The following is a 27,757-nucleotide window of genomic DNA, read 5'->3' on the forward strand; positions in this document are numbered from 1 at the left end:
ACAGCGCCGTTCAAGTGAAGCAGGAAGGAGTCTGTGCTGGGGCTGATGTCAGTGTGTTCCCCGTGAGAGCTCACCCAACTTGTGGTCTCCACAGCAGGCAGTGATGGGAACCCCTTACAGTTCATGTATCACAAGTGCTTGCATATTTAATAGATAAGAGAAAATAGCTGCTGAGGGCTGGAATGCTTGAGCTTGCAGTGGGCAGAGAGGAGACAGATCGTTGTTCCCCACATCCCCTCTGTTTGGCTGGGTTGTTTCTCTGTTAGCTCACCATTAGCAGCAGGAGGTGGTGGGCTGTGGCTTGGCACTGTCTCACTCCTGTCTCACCCCTTTCAGCTGGATGTTGTTATCGCCGACCTGGATGGGGGCACAGTGAATGTCCCTGAGTGTGTGCACATCTCCCTGCTCCCTGAGCCTCTCCTTCAGCAGACCCGTGAAGCCCTCTCCATGGTAAGTGCCACAGCTGGGCTCTCCCTGCAGTTCCTGTGTTGAACTGGGAAGCTCAGCACTAGATGTGCTGCAGCTGTGCCTTCCCCAGGGCAGAGCAGAAGGGAGGAGCTCCCCGTCCTGTTGGCCATGCTCTGTGCAATGCACCCTGGGCTCCCATTGTCTATCCTGGCCACCAAAGCACACTGCTGGCTCATGGTCATTGTGTGGTCAACCACTGGTCAACTGTTGGACACCCAAGTCTTCCACAGAGCAACTTTAGAGCACCTCTTTGTAATGCATTCCAGGGTCCCGTTGTCCTTCTTGGCCACCAAGGCACACTGCTGGTTCCTGGTCAGCTTTTGGTCAACCATTGGTCAACTGTTGATCAACCACAATGCCATAGGCCTCCCTGGCCACCAGGGCACAGTGCTGCCTCATGGTCATCCTGTTAGCCATGGTGACCTCCGGTGCATGGCTGTGCTGTAGGGTCCATCTGCCAAAGGTTTCTGGGAATCAGAGCAGGAAACAGCTGCAGCCTTGATGTTGATTTGCTGGCAGTGAGAGCATTCCCAGCCTGCTGGCCCTGCAGAGCGGGTGCTGGGACAGTGCAGCCAAACAGCAGCTGAGAGAATCAGAGTCTTAGAACTGTAGAATGGTAGTGTGGGAAGGGACTGCAGAGCCCCCCAATCCCAGTTCTGCCATGGTCTGGGTGCCCCCCACCAGCTGAGGCTGCTCAGGGCCCCATCCTTTGCACCTGCTGGGATGGGGCATCCGTGCTGCTCTCAGGGCAGGCTGTGTCAGGGCCGCAGCACACTCTGCCTGGCTGTGGGCAGCCCCTGGCATGGCAGAAGCCTTTCCCATAGCTACCGATTGCTGCAAGTCTGTCCATGGGTCCCTAAGAACACACGTGTGGGTCCTGCTGAGCTTCTGGGGAATGCAGCTTCGTGTGAGCACAGATCCCCAGGGCCTGAATGTGCCTTGTGCCTTTCTGCAGGTCTTGGACCCGGAGCTGGAGGTGGCAGATCTGGCATTCCCCCCTTCTACGATTTCTGCTTCATCTCTCAAAATGCAGGTGGGTGAAATGGGGCCACACAGGGCCTCGAGAAGCAGAGAGCCCAGGCACAAGGCTGCCATCTCTGCCAGGCATCCCGCACCCTGCTCTGGGATGGGAGCTTCACAAGTGACCGCAGGGCTACAAGAGCTCCTTGCAGGGCTACAAGAGCTCCTTCCTGCATGCATGCGGTCTCAGAGATGCTGGGAAGGGGAGAGCACTGGAGATCTATCTCCCACCTCCTCTGTTCTTTAGAAGGTCCCTGAGTTTCCTGCCCTGTTCACCAGAGGCTGATGCTGACACGTGAATGTGATCCCTTTGCCCCGTGGTCCCTTTGTCCTCCTGACTGCACTGTCCACCCCTTTGCACAGGACAAGGAGATCCGGGCTGTCTTCCTCCGCTTGTTTGCACAGCTGCTGCAGGGCTACCGTTGGTGTCTGCACATCATCCGCATCCATCCTGAGCCCGTCATCCGCTTCCACAAGGTACGGCCTGGATGTGGGCATGGGCCTGGCCCTGCTCCCAGTGTTGGTACTGGGAGGAGGAGGCCAGCATGGAGCTTCTCTGCTCCAGGGCCTCGTGGCCACACCATAGAACAGCTCTTCACACTGCCCTGCGTGGCCGTGGGATGACTCTTTTGGAAGTGGGTTTGCACTGAGGTCAGGGAGAGAGAATGCGTGGAAAGGGTCGCGTAAATATAGCTGTGTCTGCAAGTAAAGTCCTGTGCTTCCAGCAGGTGATTTCTGCACCACTGCCAGCTCCACCTGCATCCCTTGTTTGTCCTTGAGTGTCCCTGGGTTGTGTGGGTCAGATGCCATTTCCCTGTTTATGCCCGAGCACAGCGCAGCTGGGGCTGTGCGCCTCCTGGGCTGAGACACGGCTTTTCCCCATGCCTGGAGACAGGAAGCAAGACCCGGGGAGAGGAAACAGCAGCGCCTTGGGGCTGTTGGCAAAGCCAAGGCAGGAGAGGAGGAAAACATGGGAGGTGTTGGGGTTCTGTGGAGGAAATCTAACTCAGCAGAAGGCAACGGGAGCAGAGGGATGCAAGCTCAGCATGGCCATGGCATCAGCTCCTGTCCTGATGGTACCACGCTTCCCTCTTGCAGGCAGCCTTCCTGGGGCAGAGGGGGCTGACGGAAGATGACTTCCTTACCAAGGTGCTGGAGGGCATGGCCTTTGCTGGCTTTGTGACAGAGAGGGGAGCTCCGTACCGCTCCATCGACCTCTTCGATGAGGTGAGCGCTCCTCTGGGGTTGGGGGCTGCTGGGGATGGAGGCTGCTGGGGATGGAGGATGTTGGGGATGGGAGATGGGGGCTGCTGGGGATGGGGGCTACTGAGGATGAAGGATGGAGGCTGCTGGGGATGAAGGCTGCCGAGGATGGGGGATGGGGGCTGCTGAGGATGAAGGATGGGGGCTGCTGGGGATGGGGGCTACTGAGGATGAAGGATGGAAACTGCTAGGGATGGAGGCTGCTGGGGATGGGGGTGGAGGCTACTGGGGATGGAGGCTGCTGGGGATGGAGCCAGGGAATCGTAGGATGCTGGATCCTGCCCAGCAGGCAGCTGCTCCTCTCACCCATCTCTTCTTCCAGCTTGTTGCTTATGAAGTGAAGCGCATGCGTGCAGAAGAGGGGAACAAGCAGAAAATATTGCGGCACATTAAGGAGCTGGCAGAGAAACTTTACAAAAATGTGAGTGCAGGAGGGGAACCTGCTCTGACGGGAGGGTTGGGAGAACCTGGCTGAGAGCCCATGTCCATCTGTCCTTCCTCCACTCATGTTACTGTAACTGGTGCTGGAAACACTGTTATGGAAACTGCTACTGGACCCCAGGGTGTCTGCCTGGCCTCAGCCTCTCCCTCGCTTCCTGAGTGGAGGTATTCCTGTTTTTGGTGGTCTGGGCATTAGGCACTTCCTTCCCCTTGTTCTGGAGCAGCTGCTGCCCGTGCTGACTGGCCTAAGATGCCTTTGGCCATCCCAGCCCTGAGCTCCTAAGGGCTTTTTGCTCTTTGCTGCTGCTCCTGAGAGCAGAGTATGATGGTACTGTGAGCTGACAGCCTGCCCTCAGCACTGCTAGGTTCTGGAGGCTGCAAAGTGCTGCTGGGAGAGGAAAGGAACTGTGTTGCTGAGAGATGCCCCTGTGAGCCTGCGGGATGATGCACGACTTCCTTGTGGCTGAAAAGAAACTCTCTTTGCTGTGCCAGGAGAACCCATACCCCGCTGTGACCATGCACAAAGTGCAGAAGCCCACGGAAGGCTGTCATCTGCGCCTGCACCAGAAGCCCTTCCCACGTTTGGATGAGGGCACAGTGCAGTGGATCATCGATCAGGCCACAGCCAAGCTACAGACAGCTCCTCCAGCTGTGAAAGCAGAGAAGAAGTGCATGGTTCCCTCAGGCCCCCCCATTGGTACGTGTGCTCAGACCCACCTCGTACTTCTCTCCTCCATGCTCACAGCCCCGGGGCTCTCAGCCTGTCCCCAGCAGGAGCTGCTCCAGACCCCCATCATCTCTGCACCCTGAGCTGGGCTCTCTCTCTTCCCAGTCTGCCTGGAACTGGGGAGTCCCTCACTGGGTGCAGTGCTGCAGATGTGCCCCCCAGTGGAGAGCAGAAGGCAGGAGCACCTCCCTGCCCTGCTGGCCATCTTCTGTGCCACGTGTTGGCCTTCTGAGCCACCAGGGCATACTGCTGGCTCATGATCAGCGTGTGGTCAGTTGTTGGTCAGCCTGTTGGACTCCCAGGATCTTCTCTACAGAGCCCTTTTGCAGCGGCTCAGCCCCAATCTGTCCCGATGCTGTAGTTGTTCCTCCCCAGGTGCAGGACTCTATTCTTGCCCTTGTACTTTTGGGTAGTGCCATCATCTCAACATCACTGTCCCCGTTAACCTCTCCCCTTCTGGCTGCTCAGAGGTCCCTCAGCTCCATCAACCAGCATGAGAGGACTGCTGAAATCCCTTCAGTGTCCTCCCACAGCACTGCCTGTGTGGAGCATTGGGACACCCATTCTTCCACTCCCTGGGCTGCGACCCTGCCCTGCCTGAACTGCATCGCTTCTCTCTCCAGCAGCCATCATGGAGCGAAATGGCAACGCCTTGGCCAACAGCGCCCGCCGCCTGGAGGTGGTTCGGAACTGCATCTCCTATGTCTTTGAGAACAAGATGTTAGAAGCCAAAAAGGTGAGGAGGGCTCCTGAGAAGCAGGCAGCCACCAGCTGGTGGTGAGGGTTCTCTGCTTCTCCTCCATGGCATTCCTTGCTTGTATCCAGATCTCTGCTGGGCAGCTCTGTTTCCGTGCTCACTTGTCCTCTGAGCACTGTTCCTCCTTGTGTCCCTGGGTTCCTGGCTGCTCACCCCACTGCAGGGTCTATCCTGTGGAGGTGGCTGACCCTGGAGCTCTGAGGCTGTGCTACAGCTGCCCAGATGCTATTTATCACGTTGCTTTGATCCATGTGTGACAGCACAGTGTCAGCCAACACAGCCAGGGCGAGGTGCCCCTCCTGCACCTCTCCTTGGGGGCTAACTCTGACTTCAGGAGCTCATCTGCTCCCCATCTTTCCCTGCAGTTGTTCCCTGCTGTGCTGCGTGCCATGAAAGGCCGAGCGGCCCGGCATTGCCTGACCCAGGAGCTGAATCTGCACGTGCAGCAGAACCGTGCCGTGCTGGACCACCAGCAGTTCGACTTCATCGTCCGTATGATGAACTGCTGCTTGCAGGTAGGGAAGGAGAGCATCACCCAGTGTGGGAGAAAGTGTGGGGTGGGAGTGGGAGCAGACCTGGGCGTCCTCAAGTGGATCCTCTTGTAAGCTCTGCTCTTTTCCCCAGGACTGCACGGCCATGGATGAGCATGGGATTGCAGCCGCGCTCCTGCCGCTGGTCACCGCTTTCTGTCGAGTGAGTATCTGCAGTGTCCCGGTGTCTGGTGTGGCCCTCACAGCCTCAGAACTCCTTGGAGGCTGCAGAGACTGGGTTAGGGGCAGATTGTCCCCTGGCTGCTTCTTGGGGCGTGAAATTCTGCCCAGTATCTTTCAGCCATGCACAAGCTTGGCCGAGCTGAAACACCTGGGGAAAAGCTGCTCAGATCTGGGGATGCACTCATGTATCCGTCAGGCTAGGCTGAGATTACTGTTATCTAGGTTAGAAAAACCCTTCTGTATTATCAAATCCAACCACTGAGCTGACCTACCAAGTCCCATCACAAAACAGCGTCCCTTAGTGCTGTGTCTGCACGTCCCTTAAATGTCTGCAGGGATGGGGACTCCACCACAGCCCCAAGCACCACATTGTAATGCTTGATAAGATTCTGCCTTCTAGAAAGCATCTGTAGCATGAGGCTCTCCTGGGCCCTCAGGGTAGGTGCTGAGCAAACCTGAGAAGTGTTTGCAAGGACTCCTTGGAGGAACTGTGGTGCTGGTGTCCCTCCTGCGTGTCCAAGGGCGTGCTGCCTTTCCCGGCAGCAGGAGAGAGCAAGAATGATCTGGAGAGGAGAGGCTGGCACAAGGACTGCGTTCAGATAAAACTCTTCTGTCCATCTTCTGCTTCCTCAGAAACTGAGCCCAGGCATCACGCAGTTTGCCTACAGCTGTGTGCAGGAGCATGTGGTGTGGACCAACATCCAGTTCTGGGAAGCTATGTTCTACAGTGATGTGCAGAACCACATCCGAGCCTTGTATCTGGACAGCAGTGAGGAGAACCACACAGATGAGGTGAGTGGGGGCAGCCGGGTTCCTGCAGAGCAGCTGTGTGGGGGCAGCTCTCTCTTGATGTCTGTGGGATGGGTGGGGTGCTGGAAGCAGCCCAAGGGACTGCATCCTGGCACTGGGAGAGCCCCGTGAAGGCCGGCAGCTCTCCTGTCCATGCAGACCTCCGACACTCATTCCATCTCCTTCAGGAGGGCACAGAGGAACCCCAAGAAGCCAGGTCTGCCCTTGAGATAGCATCAGAGCAGCTGAGGCTGTGGCCCACCATGAGCCGAGAGAAGCAGCAGGAGCTGATCCAAAAGGAGGAGAGCACAGTTTTCAGCCAGGCCATCCACTACGCCAACCGCATGAGCTACCTGCTGCTGCCTCTGGACACCAGCAAGAACCGCCTGCTGCGCAGCTCCGGGCTGGGGGATGTGGAGAGCGTCAGCAACAGCTTTGTCACCAACAGGTCAGGAGGGCTGGAAGACTGCAGGGGGAGCGGAGCAGCCCAATCTGGGGACTCGGGGCTCCTTGGAGCATCCAGATTATTTGGCTTCGAGTTGGGATCGGTGAAAGTTGCACTGCCCAGGGCAGGAGTGGAAGCTCCTTTGGGTTTGGGTTCATCTCGAGAGAGGGGTCTCCCCTGGGCTCTCCTGCATAGGCAGGGCCCTCCTGCTCTGGGTTATGGCAACGGAGAGGAGCACTCTGAGCTAACTGCTCTCTCCTGCACGGCAGCATCGCTGGCAGCGTGGCCGAGAGCTACGACACGGAAAGTGGATTTGAGGATGCAGAAAGCTCAGATGTGGCCAACTACGTGGTGCGGTTCATCAACCGCTTCGTGGACAAAGTGTGCACTGAGAGCGGAGTCACCAACGAGCACCTGAAGGGGCTGCACGTCATGATCCCTGGTAATGGGCCCTGCAGCAGTGCTGGGGCTGGGTGGCCGCGTGGTTCCACCGGGGGTCCCCATCAGCTGCGGGGGCTGTACAGGAGGGGCTCTGGAAGAGGCAGTGGGGATGCCAAGAGGTGGAGCCCGGGTGATCTGTGGGACGGCTCGTGGTCTCTGACTGCGTGTTTGTCTACAGATATCGTGCAGATGCACATAGAGACACTGGATGCTGTGCACAGGGAGAGCAAGAGGCTTCCTCCCATCCAGAAGGTACTGACCTGACGTGCGACGCTTCGGGGGAATGTTCTGGTGCTGTTGTTCCAGTCTTCAGAAACCTAAACTCCTCATTTTACACCCCTGTAGCCAAAGCTGCTGCGCCCCAACCTGTTGGTGGGTGAGGAGTGTGTGATGGAGGGGCTGCGTGTGTACCTCATGCCCGACGGGCGGGAGGAGGCCGCCGGGGGGAATATTGGTGGTCCACCCCTTCTCCCTGCGGAAGGAGCCATCTTCCTCACCACGTACCGCATCATCTTCAAAGGCACTCCCACAGACCCCCTGGGTAAGGATCGTGCATGCATCACACCCTCTGTTTGCATGGGCTGGTGGCATCTGGGGAGGAGGTGGCCAGAAGCTGTCCTGGAACAGTGGCTGCAACTTGCTTTGCTGTAGGAGTCACCTCTGAGGGCCTTGGGTGTAAGACCAGAGCACTGGCTGGGGGCTTTGGGGTTCCTTCCAACCCAACTGTCCTATGGTTCTGTAGTCTGTAAGATCCCTTCCAACCCAACCACTCTATGGTTCTGTTATCTATAAGGACCCATCCAACCCAACCATTTTGTCCTTCTACCTTCCATGATCTTCAAGAACTCTTCCAACCCAACCCAACTCAACCCAACTGTTCTATGGTTCTATGATCTGTAAGATCCCTTCCAACCCAACCACTCTATGGCTCTGTTATCTGTAAGGACCCATCCAGCCCAACCATTTTGTCCTTCTACCTTCTATGATCTTCAAGGACTCTTCCAACCTAACTCAACCCAACCATTCTGTGGCTCTCTGATCTGTAAGGTCCCTTCCAACACAAGCTATTCTATTATTCAATGGCTGTAATGATTTATAAGGTACCTTTCAACCCAAGCCATTCTGTGATTCTATGATCTTTAAGACTCCCTTCTACTTAAGCCATTCTGTGATTCTTTGTAGATGATATTTTCATCATGCCCATCATAGGTTGCATCTCCATGGCCTGGCTGTAGTTTCCCTAACCCGATTCTGGCCCTCTCATCCTGTGGGACTGTCTGGTGGGGGTGTCTCAGAGTGGCAGTGGGATGTGTCCAACCCGTTCCCATTCTTCTACCCAGTGGGGGAGCAGGTGGTGATCCGATCCTTCCCCATCTCCTCGCTGACCAAAGAGAAGAAGATCAACATCCAGGCCCAGGTGGATCAGTTCATCCAGGAGGGCCTGCAGCTGCGCTCGTGCACATTCCAGGTGAGACTGTTTGGATGGTAGGGACCAAAGGCAGCCTCAGAGACAGGTGGTGGAACCTGAGGGCCCCTTGCAGGGGAGGGCTGTGGACCTGGTGCAGGACCAGCTGTGGTCCTCTTGTAGGAGCAGCATCTTGTTGGTTAGCTGGGGGCTGCTTTCCAGCTCCTGTGGGGCTGTTGGAACTGTACTCTGGGAACACCACGGCAACAGCACGTGGGTGCTGAGTGCTCTGCAGGAACACGGTGTGCTCCTGGGGGGCAGCCTCCCTGCCTGTGGCCATCACTTCTGGCCAGGATCTGAGCTGTGCCCAGTGGGATGAACAGGAAGAGGATGCTCTCTGCTTTCTCCCAAGCCTGCTCTCTGCTTGTCCCCACAGCTGCTGAAGATTGCCTTCGATGAGGAGGTGGCTTCAGACAGCGCCGAGGTCTTCAGGAAGCACCTGCACAAGCTGCGTTACCCCCAGCATGTGCACGGGACCTTTGCCTTCACTGTGGGCCAGTCTCCCAAGCAAGCCATGCAGCCTAAGGCCAAGGAGAAGAACCCCTCGCTCAGGTATGTGTGCAGCAGATCAGGGAGAGCAGCTCACAGCACATGCTCGGCCCTCGCAGGCGCTGCTGGGGTTCTCCTCTCCCTCCTCCAGCAGGGAAGCACCAGACATAGGCTCCTGGGCAGAAACGAGGGGTCCCAGAGCTTGCACAAGATCTCTGCTTACCTTTGGAGGGGAGCAGCGCTCCCTGGGAAGCATGCTGTGCGTTCAGCAGCTCTCCCTGCACAGCTGCCTGGGCTGGAGCAGAAGGAGGGAGAGACATCCCAGCGAGCACAGACGTGCAGTCCCTGCTCTGCCAGAGGATGGGGAGTGCTGTGGGGCCGTGGAAGCTCCGTTGTGCTGCCGTGGGGTCAGCTCCCACGCTTGGTGGCCAGGGAAAGCTCTGCTGTGGCGCTGGGCTGTGGGTGCTGCGGTGTTGGCGCTTGCTGTGCCCGCAGTCTGAGCTTCTCTCCGTGTATTTGTGACTCAGCTCCCAGCAGGTGACCGATATGTTCCAGGGCCTGACAGTGGGGGTCATGTCCCTCGGGCACCTTGGCCATTCGACCACGTAAGATGCCTTCACCTCTGGGCGCGAGCTTGCGAGGTGGCATTGGCTCAGGCTGCAGCCTTCACTGCTCCTGGGGTTTCTTCTCACCTGCTCTGCATGATGCCTGGGCTGCGGGTCGGTCATGCTGGGGTTGCCTTTCTCCAGGCTGTGTGTTACGTTCAGGCTTGGGGCCTCAGGAGCGGCCGTCCTGGTGCCCCAGGACGTGCTCAGGGAGCTGTGCTTCTTCCCACTAACCTCTAGAGGCCACCAGAGCTGCGGGGCCCAGCTCCTGGCCTGGGCACAGCCCTAGATCGTGATATCAGCTCCGTCACCACCCCACAGGTCTACTTCCAGCTGTGCTCCACACTGTCTACAGGTCTTGTTCCTCTGGTTACTAAGCACTCCTACTTGAAACCTGCCTCAGTACATGGCAAATTGTTCTTAGTGTTACCTCTCAGTCCCAAAGCTTTTCTTCCCTTGATAAGTTTAGGGAGCAGTTGGATTCCTCATGGTCTGCTTTGCAAAGCAAAGGAAATCACCTGGTAGTCTCGAGGTGAATTACTGGAAATCTGAGCATCAGATGAGATGTTACCCTGGGCTGGAGTCAGCCCTTCCCCTACTTCTCCTTCACTTGTTCCTCTTGGAGCTCCCTGAGATGATGATGATGTGCCTGTGGCCCTGCACACACTCAGACCATTCTTACCTTCAGGGGGATGTGTTCAAGAGCTCTGCTTCGACCATGCAGCCTAAGCACCTGCATGGTTTTGAAGATTTCTCTTCCATGCCTTCTCTGTTCTGCCTCTGGCAAACAGAGGGGTTCCCAGGGACTGAGCCCACCTTGAGATAAAGGAATTCTCCGTGTTGAGGGTGCTGAGGCACTGGACCGGGCAGCCGAGAGAAGTTGAGGATACTCCAACTGGGGAAATGTTGGAATTGGGCTGGAAGGGGATACTCACTGTTGGAAGTGTTTGGGTTGGATTGGAAGGGAATGCCCCATTTTGGAAGTGTTGGAGTTGGGTTGGAAGTGTTAGGAGTTGGGTTGGAAGGGAATAATCCATAGTTGGAAGTGATGGAGTTGGGTGGGAAGCGTGAGGTGTTGGATTGGAAGGGGATGTCCCATTGCTGGAAGTATTGGAGTTGGGTTGGAAGTATTGGAGTTGGGTTGGAAGTGTTAGGAGTTGGGTTGGAAGGGGATACCCCATAGTTGGAAGTGTTGGAGTTGAGTTGGAAGTGTTAGGAGTAGGGTTGGAAGGGAATAATCCATAGTTGGAAGTGATGGAGTTGGGTGGGAAGCGTGAGGTGTTGGATTGGAAGGGGATGCCCCATTGCTGGAAGTATTGGAGTTGGGTTGGAAGTGTTAGGAGTTGGGTTGGAAGGGGATACCCCATAGTTGGAAGTGATGGACTTGGATTGGAAATGTTAAACTTGGGTTGGAAGGGATACCCCATAGTTGGAAGTGTTGGAGTTGGGTTGGGAGCATGAGGTGTTGGATTGGAAGGGGATGCCCCTTTGCTGGAAGTATTGGCGTTGGGTTGGAAGGGAATTCTTCATCATTGGAAGTGTTGGAGTTGGGTTGGAAGGGGATACTCCATAGTTGGAAGTGATGGACTTGGGTTGGCAGGGGCTTTGGACGACCTGGTCTAGGGCACGTGGGCTGGACTGGAAAATCTTTAAGGTCCCTTGCAACACAAACCATGCTGTGGTTCTCTGATTACCCAGGGCAGTAACAGATAGAAGTGTTTGAGAGCTCAGATGTAGCAGTGCAGGTGTCGTATCCCAGGATGCTGCTCGCTCCATGGGATGCTGCTGTGGGCCTAGCCCAGCCTGTTGGCTTTATCTGGGGTTTGGAGCCCCGTGGAGCACACTCCCCTGGTGCCAGGACCTGCAGGTGACATCTCCTCTCCTGTGGCATTGACTGAGGCTGCAGATGGTGGTCGGTGTGCTCCCGTCTCTGCTTTGCTCTGGGTGTCACCGCGGGTGTTTCTCTAACCACCAGGACCCGCTGCAGTGCTGGGCTGCAGCCGCACACGGGCATCAGCCATCCTCAGCCTCTTCTCCTGTTCCAGGACGCTCTCCAAAAACCTGGTGAAAAATGCCAAGAAAACCATCGGTCGCCAATATGTGACACGCAAGAAATACACGCCGCCTGCCTGGGAGCAGCGCAGCAGCCAGCACTTCCCAGAGGACAACGAGGATGAGATCTCAGGTTCGGAGCATTCCAAAAGGAGGGAGCAGCTGGGTGGGTGCTGGGGAGGGGAAAGCTCTTGGAGAGAACAGGGAGCAGGAACAGCCGAGTCCCTGTGCGGTGGACAAAGGAGAGGTGACTGATGCCACCTGCCTGGAGTTGTGCGAGGCCTTTGACGTTGGAGCAGACGGCCTTTAAAGGTCCCTTCCAACTCAAACCATCCTTTGATCGTCTGTGCCGGGGCTGACCTTGACCTCCACTGTCTCTGCAGTGTCCGAGGAGATGGACAGGAGCACTTTGACCCCCACCACAACCATCAGACCCTCGGAGAAGATGACCATCAACCACTTGGTGGAGCGCGCCTGCTGCCGCGACTACCAGCGCCTGGGGCTGGGCACCCTCAGCAGCAGCCTCACGCGTTCCAAGAACGAACCCTTCCGCATCTCCACGGTGAACCGCATGTACGCCATTTGTCGGAGGTGAGCCCGACCACCAGCCAGGAGACTGTGCTGGTAGCCAAGGTAGCCAGCGGTGTCCTGATTGACCAACAGTTGACCAACAGTTGACCACTGGTTGACCAAAAGTTGACCAGGTGCTGTGTGTGTGCCCTTTTGGCCAAGAAGGCCAATGGGACCATGGAGTGCATTGCAAAGAGCTGCTTGGAAGCCCTGTGAAGGACTTGGGTGTCCTGGTGGCCAACAGTTGACCAATGGTTGACCACACGTTGACCGTGAGCCAGCAGTGTGCCCTTTTGGCCAGGAAGGCCATTGGGACCATGGAGTGCATTGCAAAGAGCTGCTTGGAAGCTCTGTGTGTCTTGGGTGTTCTGGTGGCCAACAGTTGACCAATGGTTGACCACATGTTGACCGTGAGCCAGCAGTGTGCCCTTTTGGCCAGGAAGGCCAATGGGACCATGGAGTGCATTGCAAAGAGCTGCTTGGAAGCTCTGTGGAGGACTTGGGTGTCCTGGTGGCCAACAGTTGACCAATGGTTGACCAAAAGTTGACCAGGAGCTGTGTGTGTGCCCTGGTGGCCCATAAGGCCAATGGGACCATGGAGTGCATTGCAAAGAGCTGCTTGGAAGCCCTGTGAAGGACTTGGGTGTCCTGGTGGCCAACAGTTGACCAATGGTTGACCACACGTTGACCGTGAGCCAGCAGTGTGCCCTTTTGGCCAGGAAGGCCATTGGGACCATGGAGTGCATTGCAAAGAGCTGCTTGGAAGCTCTGTGAAGGACTTGGGTGTCCTGGTGGCCAACAGTTGACCAATAGTTGACCACACGTTGACCGTGAGCCAGCAGTGTGCCCTTTTGGCCAGGAAGGCCAATGGGACCATGGAGTGCATTGCAAAGAGCTGCTTGGAAGCTCTGTGAAGGACTTGGGTGTCCTGGTGGCCAACAGTTAACCAATGGTTGACTAAAAGTTGACCAGTACCTGTCTATGTGCCCTTTTGGCCAGGAAGGCCAATGGGACCATGGAGTGCATTGCAAAGAGCTGCTTGGAAGCTCTGTGTGTCTTGGGTGTCCTGGTGGCCAACAGTTGACCAATAGTTGACCACTGGTTGACCAAAAGTTGACCAGGTGCTGTCTGTGTGCCCTTTTGGCCAAGAAGGCCATTGGGACCATGGAGTGCATTGCAAAGAGCTGCTTGGAAGCTCTGTGAAGGACTTGGGTGTCCTGGTGGCCAACAGTTGACCAATGGTTGACCAAAAGTTGACCAGGTGCTGTGTGTGTGTCCTTTTGGCCAGGAAGGCCATTGGGACCATGGAGTGCATTGCAAAGAGCTGCTTGGAAGCTCTGTGTGTCTTGGGTGTCCTGGTGGCCAACAGTTGACCAATGGTTGACCACACGTTGACCATGAGCCAGCAGTGTGCCCTGCTGGCCCAGAAGGCCAATGGGACCATGGAGCGCATTGCAAAGAGCTGCTTGGAAGCTCTGTGAAGGACTTGGGTGTCCTAGTGGCCAACAGTTAACCAATGGTTGACCAAAAGTTGACCAGTACCTGTCTATGTGCCCTTTTGGCCAGGAAGGCCAATGGGACCATGGAGTGCATTGCAAAGAGCTGCTTGGAAGCTCTGTGTGTCTTGGGTGTCCTGGTGGCCAACAGTTGACCAATGGTTGACCACACGTTGACCATGAGCCAGCAGTGTGCCCTGGTGGCCCAGAAGGCCAATGGGACCATGGAGTGCATTGCAAAGAGCTGCTTGGAAGCTCTGTGTGTCTTGGGTGTCCTGGTGGCCAACAGTTGACCAATGGTTGACCACACGTTGACCGTGAGCCAGCAGTGTGTCCTGGTGGCCCAGAAGGCCAATGGGACCCCACTGCAGAGCGTGGCCCAGCAGGGCAGGGAGGTTCTCCTGCCCTCTGCTCTGATGAGGGCACAGGTGCGCTCAGCACTGCTCCCTTCAGCTCAGCTCCCTCCTGCAGTTACCCCGGGCTGCTCATCGTGCCGCAGAGCATCCAGGACAACACCATCCAGCGCATCTCCCGCTGTTACCGCCAGAACCGCTTCCCCGTGGTGTGCTGGCGCAACTCCCGCACCAAAGCCGTGCTGCTGCGCTCGGGGGGGCTGCACGGGAAGGGCGTCGTGGGCCTCTTCAAGTCACAGAATGCTCCCACTGCAGGTACCCATCCCCTCACCCCCTCCTGGAGCAGTGCCCCATCTCTTCTCCCTGCCCCGGCGGTGCGGTGACGCTGCCTGCTTTCCCCCAGGCCCCTCGCAGACGGACTCCACCAGTTTGGAGCAGGAGAAATACCTGCAGGCTGTCATCAATTCCATGCCCCACTACGCCGACGCCGGCGGGCGTAACACGCTCAGTGGCTTCACCTCTGCTCACATGAGCAGTGCAGGTGAGTGGGATCGGATCGGGGGCTGCGGGAGGCTCCTGCCCAGGGACCCCCGGGGTCCGGTGCATCCCAGAGTCGGAGCTACTGGGTCCCACATCCGTGATTGAATCAGCTCTGTGGAGCACCTCCCTAAGGCTGGAGGTGGGGATGGGGTTTGGGGAACCCGTTGGCCCTACATCTGGGAGCTCCAGGTTGAATCCTGATGCGGGGGGGGTGAGCTGGGGTGGGGCAGACCCCGAAGCCAAGCTCTTGCACCCAAGCAGGAGCGTGGGGTCTGGCGCAGGATGCTATGGTAAGTGTTGTGTCCCGTGCTGTTGAACGGCTCTGGCCACGCTCCATTATCATCTGTTGCCAGTCCCTGCCATCCCACCCCATCATTGCTGCACTGAGGCCAAAGGGATCGTGGGAGCACCCAGCAAGGGGCTCCTTGCTGCAGGAAGAAAGGGAGTTGTGGTCACAGAGGGATGGTGCTGGGGTTTGGAGAAGCACCGGGTGCTTCACCTGGTCCAAAGTGCCTGCATAGTGCTGGGGCAGAGCTGCTGGGGCAAAGCTGCTGGGGCAGAGCTGCTGGTGCTGAGGTCTCTGGGTGCTGTTGTGCTGTGGCTCCTGCTTGGTGGCCCCCGGTGCAGCCCCGTGCTGTCCCGCTTGCCGCTGAGTTCTTTCCATGCCCCTTCCCCTCCGAGCTGAGGGGGAGCACAGCAAGGTGGGTCCCGCAGCATGCAGGCTGGGAGCTGACATTCTGTTGGTGCTGCAGATTTCTCCGACAAGAGGCAGCCTAAGCTGGGATCGCTCATGAAGCAGGTGATGGGAGGGAAGGACGAAGGGCCCGGTACTATTAGCCGTGGAGGTGAGGACGTGCGGTGAGCGCTGCCTGCCGGGCAGCAGCTGTAGAGTAGATGCTCCCCCCTGTGCTCCCCCAGAGCTCCAGGGTGTGGGACAGCTGCAGGGCGGGCGGGAGGGACCGTCTGCAGCCCCCCCGTGCCATCTCCATCCCATTCCTGTGTGCCATCTCCATCCCATACCCTTCTCCATCTCATCACCCCCTTCCCTTCCACCCATACCCACGCAGCGAGGGAGCGTTGGTTCCGCTCCTCTCCGCCCTCTCTGAGGCCGCTTTCATCCTGTGCCCCCCAGGGCTGGGTCACAGAGCCAGGGTCATCACCCTGTCCACCCCCAAGTGCGTGTCGCCGAAGGGCCGCGAGTCGCCCCGAGGTAGGGACCCGCCGGGCCTTAACCCCGCCGGCTGCTAACCCACCGACTGACCCACACCCCCCACACACCACTAACAACACCCAGTAACACCATAACCGCACCACCCGAGCGCGGTGCCGGCGGTAAGTACTGCCCCACACCGCCCTGCAGGTTTGCTTTGGGCTCTGCACGCTTCTGGGTGGCGGTGGTGGAGGAGAGGGGCTGGCAGCAGGGCACGGCATCGGCGCAGGGCGCTGCCTGCACATCACAGCACCCAGCAGAGAAAGGAGCGAAAGCAAACCTGCACCAAACCTGCACCAAACCTCGCATGCGTTCCGTGGGTGGTCGGGGCGCTCGGCCGTCGCTCCACGGAGAGCTGCTCACCCATTCTGGTGGCCCCGAACGTCCCGTTTCTGGGACCCCCTCAGTGACAGCAGCTGTCCCGCAGGCAAATGGGGCAGCATCCGGGCCAGTGGGCGTATGAGCAGCTATGCCCTGAATGTGGAGATCGGCTCACGGCTGGCTGGGAAGGACCTGCTGGGTGCCCAGCACAACGGCGCTCCCGCCGAGGCCAGCTTCCTGCGTCAGCACCGCGCCTCGCTCTACATCATCGGGGACAAGTCGCAGCTGAAGGTACCTCCTGAAAGGATGTTGTGGCAAAGGGGGGGTCGGCCTCTGCTCCCAGGGATGAGAGGGGATGGGATCAGGTTGGTGCACTGGGGAGGATCAGGTTGGAGATTGGGAGCGATCTCAGCTCTGGCACAGGCTGCCCAGGGCGGTGGGGAGTCCCCATCCCTGGGGGGTGTTGAAGGATTTGGGGACGTGGTCATTGGACGTGGTAGGGGTGGGTTGGGGTTGGACTGGTGAGGGCTCCTCTCAGCTGAACGATGCTCTGCGCCCTCAGGGGGTGAAGCCAGACCCGCTGCAGCACTGGGAGGTGGTGCCCATCGAGGTGTTTGACGTGCGGCAGGTGAAGGCCAGCTTCAAGAAGCTGATGAAGGCCTGCGTGCCTGGCTGCCCCTCCACAGACCCCAACGTCGCCTACCTGCGCTCCCTGGAGGAGTCCGAGTGGCTCTCACAGGTCAGTGGCTCCTGGGGGCTGTGCAGATTCCAATCCATGCCTGGCACAGGGGCTGCAGTTGGCTGCTGCAGGGCTGTGGGCTTTTGGACTCCCTTCCAACCCGACCATTCTATGGGATTTTGACCTTTGAGGACCCTCCCAACCCAACTATGGGTCTTTGGCCTTTAAGGACCCTTCCTACCCAACCATTCTATAGGTCTATGATCTTTAAGAACCCTTCCAACCCAACCGTTCAGTGGGTTTGTGGTCTTTAAGTCCTTTCTAACCCAACCATTCCATGAGTCTGTGATCTTTAAGGACCCTTCCAACCCAACCATTTTATGGGAATTTGACCTTTAAGGACCTTTCCAACCCATCCATTCCGTGAGTGTGACCTTTAAGGACCCTTCCAACCCAACCATTCTATAGGTCTGTGACTTTTAAGGACCCTTCCTACCCAACCATTCTATGGGAATTTGACCTTTAAAGACCCTTCCAATCCAACCATTCTATAGATCTATAACCTTTAAGGACCCTTCCAACCCAACCATTTTATGGGAATTTGACCTTTAAGGACCTTTCCAACCCAACCATTCCGTGAATCTGTGACCTTTAAGGACCCTTCCAACCCAACCATTCTATGGGACTTGAGGACCCTTCCAACACAACCATTCAGTGGCTCTGAAGTATAAGCAAGCCATCTTATGGTCCTGTGGCTCTGTGATCTTTAAGGACCTTTCCAACCCATCCATGCCGTGATTCTGTGAACCAAAGGCTGCAGGCAGGGTCGGGTGCTCCCTGTGGCATCGCTCAGCACAGGGTGGGAGGACACAAAGCAGGCAAGGCCACTAAGAGGAACGAAGATGAAGTGACCCAGAAAGTGTGTGTGCCAGCAGCTGCTTCAGAACTCCGTTCAGCTTCAGAGCTGTGGGTCCCAGCCCCTCTGGCTGCTGGGCTGCCCACAGCTGTGTTCTGCAGATCCTTTGTGCTCTGCATCGTTTGGCTCAGCTGTTTCCAGGAAAAGGGGCTGTTTCGCCTCGCATCCAGAAGTTTCCTGCTCCTGAGGAGCTCCTGGTTCTCTTATTGGCAGATCCATAAGATCCTGCAGATTTCAGTGCTGGTGGTGGAGCTCCTGGACACGGGTTCCTCTGTGCTTGTCAGCCTGGAGGACGGCTGGGACATCACCACACAGGTAGGAGCCCTACAGCCACTGGATGCTATGCCTGTCCGTTTTAAGCTAAAAGAGGGGAAATTTAGGTAAGATTTTAGGGGGGAATTCTTCACTATGAGAGCAGTGTAGCCCTGCAATGCTGTCTGGATCTATGGGTGCCCCATCCCTGGAGGTGCCTGAGGCCGTGGATGAGGCCCTGGGCAGCCTGAGCTGGTGGGGAATGCCCAGTCCATGGCAGGGGTGGGGCTGGGGGGGTCACTTCCAACCCAACCATTCTGGGATCCTAAGGCTCTGTGATCCATGAGATCCCTTCCAACCCAACCAATCTGGGATCCTATGGCTCTATGATCCATAAGGTCCCTTCCAACCCAACCACTCTGGATTCCTAAGGCTCTGTGATCCATAAGGTCCCTTCCAACCCAACAGTCTGGGATCCTATTGGCTCTGTGATCCATAAGGTCTCTTCCAACCCAACCATTCTGAGATCCTATGGCTCCATGATCCATAAGCATCCTTCCAACCCAACCAAACTGGGATCCTATGGCTCCGTGATCCATAAGGTCCCTTCCAGCCCAACCAATCTGGGTTCCTAAGGCTCTGTGATCCATGAGATCCCTTCCAACCCAACCAATCTGGGATCCTATGGCTCCGTGATCCATAAGGTCCCTTCCAACCCAACCAATCTGGGATCCTATGGCTCTGTGATCCATAAGGTCCCTTCCAACCCAACCAATCTGGGATCCTATGGCTCTGTGATCCATAAGCACCCTTCCAACCCGACCATTCTGTTGCCCTTTGGTCTGCAAGGACCCTTCCAACCCACACCATTCTTTGTTCCTATGATCTCAAGCCCCCATGTCCTTGCAGGTGGTCTCCTTGGTGCAGCTCTTGTCAGACCCTTACTACCGGACGCTGGAGGGCTTCCGCCTGCTGGTGGAGAAGGAGTGGTTGTCCTTTGGGCACCGCTTCAGCCACCGTGGGGCCCAGACCTTGGCTGGCCAGAGCAGTGGCTTTGCTCCCATCTTCCTGCAGTTCCTGGACTGCGTGCACCAGGTGAGCCCTGAGCTCCTCTCCCAGCTCTTCCTGAGCTCCGGCACTGCAGCAGTGCCAGCATCTCAGCCGTGCTGCTCCTTGCAGATCCACTTGCAGTTCCCCATGGAGTTTGAGTTCAGTCTGTACTACCTGAAGTTCCTCAGCTACCACTACATCTCCAATCGGTTCCGGACTTTCCTGCTGGATTCTGACTATGAACGCATTGAGCTGGGTGAGGGCAGCGTGTGGGGTTTGTGGGGTGCCATCCTGGCATCCTGCCCCACATAATGCCCTCCTTCCCCTCCCCTCTCCTCCACCAGGCCTCCTGTATGAGGAGAAGGGTGAACGCAAATGCCAGCAGGTCTACAAGTCCATCTGGGATTACATCGACCGGCTGAACAAGAAAGCTCCTGTCTTCTTCAACTACATGTATGCCCCCGAGGATGGGGAGGTGAGAAGCTCTGCCCGGCCCGGCTGGGGGCTCAGGGCACATCAGGGCACTGCCAGGAGCTTCAAACAAGGGGGGGGAACCCTGTGCTGTAGCGGTGGGTCCCCATGTCGACATAATTTGGAACCATCTTTCCATGCACAGAGAGCTCAGCGTGTGTCCCAGCAGGGAGCTGTGCTGTGCGGTGAGCTGGGGCTGCTGGCAGCAGCTTGGGCTGCTCTGCTGACAGCCCGCATCCTCACATCCCCTCTGTACTCAGCCACAAAGCATCACCCGTTGGGGAAGTTCTGTGTGAAGGGATCGAATCCCAGCACTGAGCTGAGAGCACCAGCAATGGGAGAGAAAACCATCGCTGATCTGGCTGTCGCCCCCCCAGGTGCTGCGGCCGTACAGCAACATTTCCAACCTGAAGGTGTGGGACTATTACACGGAGGAGACGCTCTCTGAGGGCCCCTCCTACGACTGGGAGTTGGTGCAGGGGCAGCCCGAGCACATGGAGGAGGCAGACAGGCAGGACACCAGCGCACCACAAACCAAGCGCAAAATCATCTGGCCCTGCTACGACAACCGCAGCCGCATGGAGCCCGACGCCATCTCCAAGCTGCTGGAGGTGAGCCGGGACCTGATGGGCCGAGGGGAGAGGATGGTGGGGGGCAGCCAGCCTGTGGCGATGGGGGGGACTTGGGGGGTTTTGGGGTCCCTTCCAAGCCGAATTGTTTTGGGGTTCTGTGGCTCTGTGCTCTGTAAGGACTCTTCCAACCCAACCTTCTGCGGCTCTGCTCTACAGGATCCTTTCCAACCCAACCTTCTGTGGCTCTGCTCTATAGGGTTCCTTCCAACCCAGTGTTTGGTGGCTCTGCTCTGTGGGGTCCCTTCCAACCCAACCTTCTGTGGCTCTGCTCTATAGGGTCCCTTCCAACCCAACCTTCTGTGGCTCTGCTCTATAGGGTCCCTTCCAACCCAACCTTCTGTGGCTCTGCTCTATAGGGTCCCTTCCAACCCAACCTTCTGTGGCTCTGCTCTATAGGGTCCCTTCCAACCCAACCTTCTGTGGCTCTGCTCTATAGGGTCCCTTCCAACCCAGTGTTTGGTGGCTCTGCTCTATAGGGTCCCTTCCAACCCAACCTTCTGTGGCTCTGCTCTATTGGGTCCCTTCCAACCCAACCTTCTGTGGCTCTGCTCTATAGGGTCCCTTCCAACCCAACCTTCTGTGGCTCTGCTCTATAGGGTCCCTTCCAACCCCACCTTCTGTGGCTCTGCTCTATAGGGTCCCTTCCAACCTATCCTTCTGTGGCTCTGCTCTATAGGGTCCCTTCCAACCCAACCTTCTGTGGCTCTGCTCTATAGGGTCCCTTCCAACCCAACCTTCTGTGACACTGCTCTATAGGGTCCCTTCCAACCCAACCTTCTGTGGCTCTGCTCTATAGGGTTCCTTCCAACCTATCCTTCTGTGGCTCTGCTCTATAGGGTCCCTTCCAACCCAACCTTCTGTGGCTCTGCTCTATAGGGTCCCTTCCAACCCAACCTTCTGTGGCTCTGCTCTATAGGGTTCCTTCCAACCCAACCTTCTGTGGCTCTGCTCTATAGGGTCCCTTCCAACCCAGTGTTTGGTGGCTCTGCTCCATAGGGTCCCTTCCAACCCATCCTTCTGTGGCTCTGCTCTATAGGGTCCCTTCCAACCCAGTGTTTGGTGGCTCTGCTCTATAGGGTCCCTTCCAACCCAGTGTTTGGTGGCTCTGCTCTATAGGGTCCCTTCCAACCCATCCTTCTGAGGCTCTGCTCTATAGGTTCCCTTCCAACCCATCCTTCTGTGGCTCTGCTCTATAGGGTCCCTTCCAACCCATCCTTCTGTGGCTCTGCTCTATAGGGTCCCTTCCAACCCATCCTTCTGTGGCTCTGCTCTATAGGGTCCCTTCCAACCCAACCTTCTGCGACTCAGCTCTATAGGGTCCCTTCCAACCCATCCTTCTGTGGCTCTGCTCTGTGGGGTTCCTCCCAACCCAACTCGACCTTCTATGCTCTGTGCTCTTTTCCAACCCAACCTTGCTGTGGTTCTGTAACTCAGTGGCTCTGCGATGAGCCCTGCGTTGGGCTGCGCCCCGTGGCCACATCCGCAGTCAGTTTTGCCCCCTGGGACGGGGACTCTCTGTGCCGACGCCTGACTTCTCCCCTTGCAGGACCTGCACAACCTGGAGATGGAGCTGGGGCAGGTCCCGGAGCGCTGGAAGGACACGTGGGACAAAATCAAAGCCTCTCAGCGCACCGAGGCTCGGCAGGAGGGCAGCCGGGTAGGGCTTTAGAGGGGCCGGCTGAGGCTTCGGCGCTGCCCTCAGCCCCCTCATCCTCACGCTGTGCTCTGTGTGCCCGCAGACCCCCAGCTCCCTGCTGATGTCCTCGGGGCTCTCGCACCACCGCCGCTCGCTGGGGGTGTACCTGCAGGAGAGCGGCGTGGGCTCCACCCTCAACCTCAGCCTCGACAGTGACACCAGCAGCACATCCACGCCGTCCAGCGGGAAGCAGGGCGGCCGCAGGAGCACCAGCACGTTGTACAGCCAGTTCCAGATGTCAGAGAGCGAGAACAGGCAGGCGTGGGGCACTGGGGGGGTGGGATCCTGCCCAGGGAGGGGGAGGCTCAGTGGGTTCCGCGGTGGGGCTGGGCTGACGCAGATGGCGCTGAGGCGCTGCCTGGCCCCGCAGGTCCTACGAGGGGTCTTTGTACAAGAAGGGAGCCTTCATGAAGCCCTGGAAGCCTCGCTGGTTCGTGCTGGATAAAACCAAGCACCAGGTACCCAGGGGTCGGGCAGGGGGGGGCGAGGGGAGGCCGGCAGCGCTCCGTCCCTGGGTGCTGAGCACGACGTGGGCCTCTCCCCAGCTGCGGTACTACGACAGCCGGATGGACACGGAGTGCAAAGGTGTCATTGATCTGGCCGAGGTGGAATCCATCACGCCTGGAACCCCCACCATGGGAGCCCCGAAGACGGTGGATGAGAAAGCGTTCTTCGACGTGAGTGCTGAGCTGGGGGCAGGGGGCTGTGCAGCACCCACTGTGCTTCTCTCAAAGGACCACAGAACGGGTTGGGTTGGAAGGGAGCTCAAGGATCACGAAGCTCCAACCCTCCTGCCTCATACAGGGCCCCCAACCTCCCCATTTCACAGCAGCCCAGGCTGCCCAGGGCCCCATCCAACCTGGCCTCCAACACCTCCAGCCATGGACGGGGCATCACAGCCTCTCTGGGCAGCTCTTCCAGCACCTCACCACTCCCATAGCAAAGAACTTCCCCCTCACATCCAACCTCCATCTGCCCTCCTCCAACTCCCAACCATTTCCCCTCGTCCTGCTCTCATCTCCCCTTTCCAAGACTTGACTCCCAAGTCCTCTTTATAGGCTCCCTTTCGGTACTGAGAGGTTCACCTCCTCTTCTCCCTCCTCCTCCTCAGCTGAAGACGACGAAACGCGTTTACAATTTCTGCGCCCAGGACGTGCAGTTGGCCCAGCAGTGGATCGACCGCATCCAGAGCTGCTTGTCGGACGCATGAGAGCGGCTCAGGGAGCCCCGATCCCACGCACGGCCGCCTGCGGCACCCCGGCAACGCGGAGCAGAGCCCTGAGCCGGGGCAGAGCAGGAGATGGAGCCGGGGGGAGCAGCTCTGCACCCTGCGGTGGCAGGACTTGCGTTGTGGAGGACGGCGCCGAGCTGAAGCGGGTTGTGGCACCACGGCGTCGCTCTGCCCTGCGGTTACCATCGTCTGCAAGCCTCGCCCTGCTCTGTGCAGCAGCAGCAGCAGCAGCAGCGACGGCAGCGTTGGACAGAGTGCTGCTGCAGGGCTGCTGTCCCCACGCCTGCATGAGCAGCCGCCAGCCCTCCGTCCTCCGCCCGTCTCTTTGTGCAGGGGGGGCCGACGCTGAGCCCAGGCTGGGGTCCGGCTGAGCCGCAGCGGCGCCGGGCGATGACGCAAAGGCTGAGCGGAGCCGCCGAGCGCTGTGCAATCCCTGCAATCCCTGCTCCTTTTTCCCCCCATGGCAGGCAGTTGGGGAGCAGCACCGTGGGCTTCATCCCCCCCCCCACCTCCCCAGGGCTGCGCTGAGCTCACGGCACCGCAGAGCTGCCAGGCTGAGCCTACAGGACTGGGGGAACCCCCAGCTTTGTGCCCCCGCTGCCCCACAAACCCCCCACCCCCCCCCCTTATTGCTGTTCCCGGCATCAGTGCAGAAAGGGGGGGGAGGGAGGGGGGGGGGGGGGCTCTCGGTACACAAACAGATCCTGCACAGGATTTGGGGTTTGGGCTCAGCTCCCCCATCCCGCAGCTCTGCTGCCTCCCGACCCGTCTTGTTTTTAAGAGTACAATGTTTTATTTCGGCGCCCAGGTCTTTGTACAGTCTGAACCCCCCTCCCCAAATCCCCTTTCTGACCCCCCTCCCCCCCTTTTGTTTTATGGCCCCACGATGGCCGGTAGCCGATGTCACCAGGAGGTTTTTGTAACGTCGCGGAGCAGTTGTAGATTATTGACGTTTCTGTACATTGTGTCAAACATGACAGAGTCCTTGTATTGTATTGTGCCTAGAGGAAAAACACAGACAAAAAAAGGTTATTCTATAAGAAGAGGAAACTAACGGAGTTTAATAAAAAAGAAAAGAAACAAAAAAAGGAGGCGTTTCGAGGTGCCTCAGTGCTGTGCTGGGGGCTGAGGACCCACACAGAACCCCAAGGGAACCCAGCACCGCCAGCCTGCTTTGAGCTCTTATTGATGGACAGTTGGGATTTACAGCCTGAACCCGACAGCGGACAGAGATGCAGATTTCTGTTTGGTTTTCTATTTATTTTTTTAGTTTCCGTCCTCTTTTTTTACCAAACCAAACCCAACCGAAAACCAAAATGACCCAAAACCACCAGCATCCGTTTGGGGGTTTTTTTTTTGGTTGGTTTTTTTTGCTTTTTTTTTTTTTACAATATAAAAGTTTCTGACAGTAGAGAGGCTAAAAGTACATCTGGAATTACTCAGGAAAAATAATAATAGTAATATATAGATATAAACAGGGAGCAAAGGCAGTCGTTGGAAAACCTGTCCCTCGTATGTGCACACAGCCATTGCTGACAGAGACCCGGCTTTGATGCTTAAGGGCAGCGTGGGGAGGAAGCGGCTCCCCCCTCTGCCATGGCATTGCACCGCCTGCACCCCCTCCCCTCTCCCCCCTTCCTCCCCCCAGACCTCAGGATTCCCTCTGTGATTCTTATTGCTGTACGCAGTGCAGCCGGTGTGGGGCTGAGGAAAATGAAGGCCTGTAAGCAGGGGGGCATTGGGGAGAGGCTGCGGGGACGCTGCGAGCCTGGGCTGGGATGGGGAGGGGGGCTGTAAGGGGTGGGGGCTGAGCCTGGGGCTGCTGGGGGGTCAACAGAGGGATGGGAGCACGATAACAACAGGACTGATGTGCCAGCACCCAAGTGGGGAGCAATGCGGTGCTGAGAGTGGGGCTGCCGTGGGGTCAACAGTGGGGCTGAAATGGGATCAACATTGGGACTGCCATTTTGGGGTCAACAGTGGGGCTGCCATGGGGTCAATGCTGGGACTGCCATGGTGCCAACACCATCACCACTGCAGTGCCAACAGTGGGGCTGCCATGGGGTCGATGCTGGGGCTGCCATGGGGTCAACATTGGGACTGCCATTTTGGGGTCAACAGTGGGACCACCATGGTGCCAACACCATCACCACTGCAGTGCCAACAGTGCGGCTGCCATGGGGTCAATGCTGGGGCTGCCATGGGGTCAACAGTGGGGCTGCATGGGGTCAATTTTGGGACCGCCATGGTGCCAACACCATCACCACTGCAGTGCCAACTGTAGGGCTGCCATGGGGTCAATGCTGGAACTGCCATGGGGTCAACAGTGTGGCTGCCATGGGGTCAATGCTGGGACCACTGTGGTGCCAACAGTGGAACCACCACGGTGAAAACATCAAGACTGCCATGGGGTCAACACTGGGTCTGATACTGTGCCAACAGTGGGGCTGCCATGGGGTCAATGCTGGGACTGCCATGGTGCCAACACCATCACCACTGCAGTGCCAACAGTGGGGCTGCCATGGGGTCAATGCTGGGACTGCCATGGGGTCAACAGTGGGGCTGCCATGGGGTCAACAGTGGGGCTGCATGGGGTCAGCAGTGGGGCTGCAATGGGGTCAATTTTGGGACCGCCATGGTGCCAACACCATCACCACTGTAGTGCCAACAGTGCGGCTGCCATGGGGTCAATGCTGGGACTGCCATGGTGCCAACACCATCACCATTGCAGTGCCAACTGTGGGGCTGCCATGGGGTCAACAGTGGGGCTGCCATTTTGGGGTCAACAGTGGAGCTGCCATGGGGTCAACAGTGGGGCTGCAATGGGATCAACAGTGGGGCTGCAATAGGGTCAATGCTGGGGCTGCCATGGGGTCAATAGTGGGGCTGCCATGGGGTCAATGCTGGGACCGCCATGTTGCCAACACCGTCACCATTGCAGTGCCAACAGTGGGACCAACACGGTGACAACACCAAGACTGCCAAAGAGCCCAAACCTCCACCAGCACGGTGCCAACACTGGGACAGCCGTGGTGACAACGCCAGGAGTGCCGCTGTGCCAATGCTGGAACTGCCACAGTGCCACCACCGTCACCACCCCAGGATGGCAGTGGCTCTCAGTGCCCCACGGGGCGATTGATCCTTTTGGAAACGTTGTGGGTCAGTGATTTGAAAGCAGCAATTTGGGTCCTGGCAGCGGTTTGGGGTCCTGGCAGGGTGCAGAACTCCCAGATTGTGAATTGGATGGAAGAACGGCTCTGGAGCGAATGGAATTCAGAATTCTCCATTTATATCCACGTCAAGGGTCCCTGTGTGCACAGCTTGGGGTGGGGGAGAAGGCATGGAAGCGTTTGGGTGCTCCCCACCTCACGTGGCCCCACAGCCAGGGTGACCCAGCACCTCCATCCCCATCCCTGCACCTCCACACACAGCACGGAGCTCCCAGCACAGCTCCCATCAGCACAGAGCTACAGCCCACTACTGCTTTGTCCCACCCCAGTAGACCTCCGTCCCATCCCAGTATGGCTCTGTCCCATCCCATCCCAGTATGGCTCTGTCCCATCCCAGTACGGCTCCGTCCCATCCCAGTATGGCTCCATTCCATCCCAGTATGGCTCCGTCCCATCCCATCCCAGCACAGTCCAGTCCCACTCCCACAAAGCTCCTCTCCATCCCAGTTCCATCCCATCATGGAGCTCCATCCCAGTACAGAGCTCCTCTCCATCCCCGTTCCATCCCATCACAGAGCTCCACTCCAGCACAGCTCCATTTCAAAACAGAGCTCCAGCACAGCACAGCACAGCACTGCCCCATCCCAGTACAGAGCTCCATCCCAGAACGAAGCTCCTCTCCATCCCAGTTCATCCCATCACGGAGCTCCATCTCATCATGGAGCTCCATCCCAGCACGGAACCATCTGAGCACAGAGCTCCATCCCATCCCAGTACAGCTACATCCCATCATGAGGGCAGTCCCAGTCAGACACCCACCCCAGCACAGCTCCATCCCAGCACAGAGCTCCATCCCACCCCAGTTCATCCCATCATGGAGCTCCATCCCAGCACAGAGCTCCTCTCCACCCCAGTTCATCCCATCATGGAGCTCCATCCCAGCACAAAGCTCGTCTCCATCCCAGTTCATCCCATCACGGAGCTCCATCCCATCATGGAGCTCCATCCCAGCACAGAACCATCTGAGCACAGAGCTCCTCTCCACCCCACTTCCATCCCATCATGGAACCCCATCCCAGCACAGAGCTCCAGTCCACCCCAGTTCATCCCATCATGGAACCCCATCCCAGCACAGAGCTCCAGTCCACCCCAGTTCATCCCATCATGGAGCCCCATCCCATCATGGAGCTCCATCCCATCATGGAGCTCCATCCCATCATGGAGCCCCGTCCCAGCACAGAGCTCCAGTCCACCCCAGTTCATCCCATCATGGAGCCCCATCCCAGCACAGAGCTCCAGTCCATCCCAGTTCATCCCATCATGGAGCCCCATCCCATCCCAGCCCCATCAGCGCAGGCTCTGATGCCGAAATTCGGCTGCGTACCATGGAATGTCAGAACATTTCCACTGTTCTGCTGCTGAGAGAGAAGCTCAACTGCAGCTTCTCAGCATCGTTTTCTCTCTGTTCTACAGCAATAACAGTCATAACCTTTCC

At 57.8% G+C, this 27,757-nt stretch overlaps 1 protein-coding gene and 2 long non-coding RNA genes across 12 annotated transcripts in view; 2 read left to right on the plus strand and 1 right to left on the minus strand.

The window, feature by feature from the left end:
• Positions 1-27,757, plus strand: part of SBF1 (SET binding factor 1) — a 148,474-nt gene that overhangs the window by 37,272 nt on the left and 83,445 nt on the right. Inside the window, exons 9-43 of one of the 10 annotated variants that reach the window (XM_052681079.1) lie at positions 337-450; positions 1,424-1,501; positions 1,852-1,965; positions 2,587-2,715; positions 3,074-3,172; positions 3,685-3,889; positions 4,543-4,655; positions 5,042-5,191; positions 5,301-5,369; positions 6,023-6,181; positions 6,367-6,626; positions 6,893-7,065; positions 7,243-7,316; positions 7,410-7,605; positions 8,405-8,532; positions 8,906-9,081; positions 9,546-9,623; positions 11,669-11,808; positions 12,059-12,266; positions 14,213-14,409; positions 14,498-14,635; positions 15,387-15,479; positions 15,767-15,844; positions 16,272-16,456; positions 16,728-16,904; positions 17,974-18,075; positions 18,922-19,107; positions 19,192-19,318; positions 19,407-19,537; positions 19,911-20,144; positions 21,712-21,822; positions 21,905-22,116; positions 22,232-22,319; positions 22,407-22,538; positions 22,973-24,422. In XM_052681079.1, coding sequence (XP_052537039.1) covers positions 337-450; positions 1,424-1,501; positions 1,852-1,965; positions 2,587-2,715; positions 3,074-3,172; positions 3,685-3,889; positions 4,543-4,655; positions 5,042-5,191; positions 5,301-5,369; positions 6,023-6,181; positions 6,367-6,626; positions 6,893-7,065; positions 7,243-7,316; positions 7,410-7,605; positions 8,405-8,532; positions 8,906-9,081; positions 9,546-9,623; positions 11,669-11,808; positions 12,059-12,266; positions 14,213-14,409; positions 14,498-14,635; positions 15,387-15,479; positions 15,767-15,844; positions 16,272-16,456; positions 16,728-16,904; positions 17,974-18,075; positions 18,922-19,107; positions 19,192-19,318; positions 19,407-19,537; positions 19,911-20,144; positions 21,712-21,822; positions 21,905-22,116; positions 22,232-22,319; positions 22,407-22,538; positions 22,973-23,071 — 4,953 coding nt within the window. In that variant the 3' untranslated portion in view covers positions 23,072-24,422. Of the gene's footprint in view, positions 1-336; positions 451-1,423; positions 1,502-1,851; positions 1,966-2,586; positions 2,716-3,073; positions 3,173-3,684; positions 3,890-4,542; positions 4,656-5,041; positions 5,192-5,300; positions 5,370-6,022; positions 6,182-6,366; positions 6,627-6,892; positions 7,066-7,242; positions 7,317-7,409; positions 7,606-8,404; positions 8,533-8,905; positions 9,082-9,545; positions 9,624-11,668; positions 11,809-12,058; positions 12,267-14,212; positions 14,410-14,497; positions 14,636-15,386; positions 15,480-15,766; positions 15,845-16,271; positions 16,457-16,727; positions 16,905-17,973; positions 18,076-18,921; positions 19,108-19,191; positions 19,319-19,406; positions 19,538-19,910; positions 20,145-21,711; positions 21,823-21,904; positions 22,117-22,231; positions 22,320-22,406; positions 22,614-22,972; positions 24,423-27,757 lie in introns of those variants that run through there. The other 9 variants (XM_052681073.1, XM_052681074.1, XM_052681080.1 and 6 more) reach the window with 9 other exon arrangements.
• Positions 20,911-21,713, minus strand: LOC128079674 (uncharacterized). Its single transcript, XR_008206283.1, has 3 exons — positions 21,540-21,713; positions 21,015-21,099; positions 20,911-20,974 (listed from the first exon to the last, which is right to left on the minus strand). It is a non-coding gene; the product is annotated as an uncharacterized LOC128079674 (long non-coding RNA).
• Positions 26,652-27,611, plus strand: LOC128079673 (uncharacterized). Its single transcript, XR_008206282.1, has 3 exons — positions 26,652-26,768; positions 26,969-27,124; positions 27,549-27,611. It is a non-coding gene; the product is annotated as an uncharacterized LOC128079673 (long non-coding RNA).

Source organism: Tympanuchus pallidicinctus, unplaced genomic scaffold, assembly GCF_026119805.1.
Source record: "Tympanuchus pallidicinctus isolate F22 unplaced genomic scaffold, pur_lepc_1.0 scaffold19, whole genome shotgun sequence".
In the NCBI taxonomy this organism is placed as follows: domain Eukaryota; kingdom Metazoa; phylum Chordata; class Aves; order Galliformes; family Phasianidae; genus Tympanuchus; species Tympanuchus pallidicinctus.